General features: G+C 36.9%; 1 protein-coding gene across 1 annotated transcript; it reads right to left on the bottom strand.

Moving 5' to 3' along the window:
- On the bottom strand, positions 1-5,274 carry LOC143465653 (eukaryotic translation initiation factor 5A-2-like). The gene is made up of 4 exons (XM_076964055.1): positions 5,036-5,274; positions 2,476-2,580; positions 929-1,057; positions 1-632 (listed from the first exon to the last, which is right to left on the bottom strand). Exons 1-4 carry the CDS (start codon positions 5,195-5,197, stop codon positions 570-572), a joined length of 459 nt encoding a protein of 152 aa, XP_076820170.1. The 5' UTR covers positions 5,198-5,274; the 3' UTR covers positions 1-569.
- Positions 5,275-5,554: the final 280 nt, after the last annotated feature.

Here is a 5,554-nt window from a genome sequence, read left to right as displayed (position 1 = left end):
TAAACCTTTAACACTATCCTTTATTAAACCACCAACACGAGTCATTCCCATTTGACCTAAAACTTCATCAGACGATCTCCAAAACGCAACGAACTCATAGATCATCAAGCAAAGCGTACAAAGCAAATTAGTAAGTGGGCTAAGTTACGTAATAAAGTGATAGACAGATATAAACCGGGTCTTGGTTTGATAAAAAAAGCTGCATTTGCATTGAGATTCGTCTCCAGCACACAATCGAATGATGGCAGCGACTTGGAAAGCTCTAAACACGTGTTCGATGCTTGGCATTGTGACGCAATTAACGAGGCAAAAATTTGAAAATCAAAGATGGTGTATATAGAAGCAATTATTGGGAAACTTGGAGCTTATATTCGTTTTTGCAGAGTAATGAGTGGAAAATTGGTTATGAGCGGAATTTTAAAAGTCGGCCACAAACAACGAAAAAATCTTTCACGAGCTGCAAAGTTGCAATTTGAACATGGGTGTTGTGCGCCCAAGGAGAAGCAACACAAAGCATATTGATAATTTCATAAATGTAGTGGTTTTGTTCTCTCCGGATGGGGGTCAGCTTATTTGCTGCCCTTCTTCACAGTCATAATCTGTTCCTTACCCATCGCTTTCAAAACGGAAACCTGAAAAATAATCAAGTTCATGTTAAAATCAACTTTTATGGCTGCTATATTTACCGTTATGGAAGGATTAAAACTCTTGTAGGTGTTGGAGATTTTCCCTGCTGGACAGTGACCAACTTTTTTAACCGACTACCCAAATTTGCTGGCAATGTTTTACGTCACATAAAAATAAGCTTGCTACAGCTTTTGCAGTCGCTTTATATTCTTTGATTTTTGTGCTGCAACATTTTAGCTTTCTAGTGACCATTAGCGGGGAGGCCCACCAGCTGGGAAGTGGGTAAAAGCTCGTCACTTACCAGGCAATCATCATCTGCATCCAAGATGGCCTGTATTTCACCAATCTGGGTGGGGGTCGCTTTAAGATCTTCGCGTGTGTCGCCCCCTTCGTCCATGAGAGTAACGTAATCCTCCTCTATGCCGATGCACTAAACACCGATTCCGTTAATAACTCTTCACTACAGATTGCAAACATCGGTAGAGGCAATATGATAACACCACACAAAGTGCATTTTCATGGGGGCGGTGGTGGGTACACAACAGCAGACCGGATGCATTCAACCCGCCACTAGGAGTGTGGCAGAGCATGTGATACTTGACTGCTCCTTTTTGCCTCACCCAGAGCCAACATACATATAACCCTATCACTCAACGACAACAAATTTTATTGTTGGTCAAACCATCGCGTTGAAACTAAATTGCCTTTTTTACATTCATTCAAAAACATTTTTATTGGCTCAACATTATTGCAGAAGCGTCTACTTCTCATTTACCAATTTGGATTTACTAGAAGTAACGAAATTTTTGAAACTTCATGTTCATATTTTTCAACCGGCATAGCCAGATTTCTTTTATTTCATTCCTGAAGTAAAAATACCTGATGCACAAAACAGATCGCAAGTTAAGACTAAGAACAAAAATGTGCAAGAATTTTCAGGGAAATAATGAAATACAGAAGTTCTCTGACCTCAGTAAGTTATACGTGCAAGTTTATTAACAAAAATTATTACAAATATATAAATGTAGGCAACCACCTGGATTGCTTTGCCTTCATAAAAACTGTTTAAAATCTTAAAAAAAACTTGCAATTACTGTTTTAAGTAAAATATTAATTTGTTACAAGAATATCAAGTTACCAAGATCTTTTAACTTTAAAAAAAATGCTTTTACTTACGTTCAAAAACCAAAAAAGGTATTAGAAGCTAAACAACTAAACCCAACCTTACCCCTATAATAGGGTAAGAATTAAAATTGCATATATGCAATAAAACTGCTTTGTTAGATATGGAAACCGCCTAAAGCCCGTTTAGAAAAATTCGAAGTTTATAAAACTATGGTTTTGCGCATGCCTTCATTAACATGTTGACCGAGGCAATTTAGTTTCAACACAACCAGATTATTAATGAGAAGACGCCACTTGCGATACTTTGCATTGAGATTTCAATGGCAAGTGTCATGGAAAATCTTCCCCATCCATGTGCCTGGCTTTGAAAGTGAAATGAAAGCATCCACTGTAGGGGAATACCCATTGCTACTTCAAGCTGATCTCATGCCAATAAAAATTGCAATATTCAAGATATGTTCAGTTTTCTTATGTTTTGCATAAATGAGAGCAATCCAAAAGTTTTTTAAGTTTCAGGCAAAAATCGTCCAACATGTTATAACAATATGATCTTCCTCAATAGCCAATGATTTAGATGGGCTATTGTCAGGCCATTGTTAAAGTGAACGGTGCGCAATGAAGTTTGAACAGCTCTGATCATGGGCTTAGAATGAAGAGCAGATGCGAGATCACAGCAATCTTCGGCTTTCAACTCCATGCAAAATGTCACCAATTAACACTCACCTGATATTCTTTGCGATCAACATTTGGGCAACTCATGTTGTGGGTTGAAGGACAAATGTCCTCGTACTTTTTCGTGTCGAATATGTCAAGACCAACCAAATGAACCTGGAACAAAAATATTTTAAAGTATGACGTACAATATATAGTCAGACCTCGTTAATCCAGACCATTTTGTTTCGTCATAAAATGTCGGTTTAGCGAGGTATCAGGATTATCAGAAAGCGAAAAATCAATCAATCTTGCAAATGCCGCACCGTATTCAAAAAGCAGTATGCACCTTACTCCAATTCAAAGTATGTGTAGAACTTTAAAGAGTGAAACTGCAATGTTATTATGCGTAGATAATCGGCCATTGTATTCGTCAACTAACTACTGTATCTAGGACAATCGTGAATCATTTTCGCTTCACTCTTAATAATCCGGTTTATCGGATTTTATTGCTATTTATTTAGCTCATTTGTTCCAAAACTTTTCTATCAGAGCTGGACAGCGGGGTTTCCAGATTGAAGGAGTAAAATGCATAGAAAGAAATCCGATCCCGGCAGTTTTGTGTCGGATAACGGGGATTTCAGTTGTTTGGAATTCAGATTAACACGTTAATTCCAGCCGAGATATGTTTTGTTACCAAATCTAACTAGGAACTTTTATGATTAAAAAATGAATTGGATTTTCAGGAAAACCTTGATTAAGAGTGCAAAGTTCAAAGCTTAGCTTTCAAAAGCATGAATTGGTCAATTTCAATTAAACTAGAAAAGCTAAAGTTAGAACAACCGACAAAAGCGTTAATTGTGATTCTGTTGTTCTCAATTTTACTTTATTATGAAGTGAGATGCGTTTGTAAGTGTACGATGATGATGCACTGCCAGGACAATGATAACACCCACGACTTTAAAGTGAGCTGCAAGTCAAAAAACAATTTGACCTTACATGAAAGATCACTATTAACTATTATTTATTATTATTATCAACTATATTTTGAAAAATAGTTCGTGGTTACGTCATTATCGGCAAAAAATCGCAAAAATCCTTAGTTTTAGGCCTTCATTGTAACGTAGACGAAGTTTCTTGTTATGACATAGATTGCTAGGTAGTCAACAGAAGTCAGAAGTGAAGGTCGTCAGAGTTTAACCTATGGTCAATTAGGCGTCATGTGAAGCACTGTAATTTGTAATTAATAAATAAGTTATAATTGCTTTAAACATAAAAAATCCGGTGGCCCAATCATTTACGTCCGTAAAGTTACGATATCCTCTGGACCGCAAAGGCTACCCGTCAAACTGGTTGTCGTGGTTGGGCTGTAGGCTGTTACCTATTAAGCTATTGGTAGTTTGAGCAATCTATACAGCTGTAACAAATGCCCACAAGTCATACAGTACCATATTCAGTAGATATTGCTATATTTGTGAATTTGCAAATGTTGTCTGTGATTACTTATGACATCACAAGAGCCTTGATGTATGTCACAATTAAGGCCAACTTTGTTTTTTTTGTTTGTTTATTATTGCCTAACCAAGAATTATTTTTCAAAACTATATATTTTAGCAACACATTCAGTGCGTAGTGTTCTTTCACATATTATGTACTTCTTTGGAAAATTTTCCATTATAACGATTCCCAAACATGTACGTTCATACACACTGTTTTGTACATGGGGTAAGTTACATGACGTCATGACGAATATTATGACATCATACCGCACAGCAAGTTATTTTGTCAAACTGGAGCCAATGATCATGGTACAAGGAACTTAGATGATGAACGAATTACAAAATGAAGCAACCAGATAAAACCTTCTCAGCGTAAAAGCTGCCATAGCTTGTGATGCAAACTGAGCAAGTTGAAACAAAAGTTCAAATATATAATAAATAAAGATTTCAGCATTGTTAACAACAGCCGATAATCACAAAAGTCGCCAGACTATTTATGTACCTTTAACCTTTGACCTCTAGCCACGCTGGCATCTAAGGCACAGGCTTCTTTGCATTATGCGAGAATTTCAGAAATTATTTGTATGACCCAAGGTTAAAGCTTCCCTGTGCAAGCAGGACAGCCAGCTGTACCGTAAGTAATTAGCCACCTAAATTGGAGCGAAAATTGGCGACCTGGAAAAATGAGGTTTTTTCAGGTGGGTGCACAAGCATTGAGTCCATGAAGTATCTTAATAAAGTTTCCAGAAGAATGGCAATAAGTTGGTGTGAATGAAATTTAAAACTTTTGAGTTTCCTTATTATGATTAGCGGGGATTCTCCTTTTCCTCCAAACATAACTGCGCCTGCTAATAACCAACATGGCTGAACTAAAATGGGGTCAATAATATTTTCTTAATCATTTTGTTTTTTCAATAACTTTCTAAACATTATTCTTGAAACAAAGCGATTTGTTTTGTGATTACGTCATATTACAAGCAAATACTTGGACACTTTGTGTGAAATTTTGTTGCTTGGTTCTAATAGAAAAAGATTTGAGATCCGTTTGTGTTAACGCACTCGATGTTCCAGTTCGTCTAATGGCTCAACTGTCAAACTGACACCTGATAATGAAGTGATTAAATTGTACATACCTTTGCATGACCATGCTTGCCAGTTTTCGAAGTGGACATGTCGACGATCTTGCAAGGCTTTCCTTTCAACAGGACAAATTCGTTCTTTCTCAAAGAAGAACATTGTTTGGGATAAGTTTCAGCTGCACCAGAACTGCCACCTCCAAAATCTTCTTCAGACATTGTTGGTAATGGATTAATTAACGATTTACTGAAAAATTTTAAATAAACCTGGGAAAATCTTTTCAAGAAAACAAACAAGGGGTAAAACAAAGGAATCATTGTTGCTTCTTAAATGTGCATAAACAGAAAACCCATCCGGACCTCAGCATTGTTTTATAGGATATTAGACCGGACTGGAGAGCACAGTTTAAAAAATCTCAAGGGTGCAGTTGCCATGCTTTCCACTATGGGTGCTAAAAATATCTATGGCTGCAAGTGTTGTAACTGGAGAAATATTGAAAAAGTTCACACTCGCAGGTTACCAGTGACCTTGGTTATTCAATAGTGGTTTCAATACAAGATATTTCTCCCCTCCTT

Source organism: Clavelina lepadiformis, chromosome 7 (genome assembly GCF_947623445.1).
Source record: "Clavelina lepadiformis chromosome 7, kaClaLepa1.1, whole genome shotgun sequence".
Taxonomy (NCBI): Eukaryota; Metazoa; Chordata; class Ascidiacea; order Aplousobranchia; family Clavelinidae; genus Clavelina; species Clavelina lepadiformis.
This window is presented reverse-complemented; position numbering and strand designations above follow the sequence as displayed.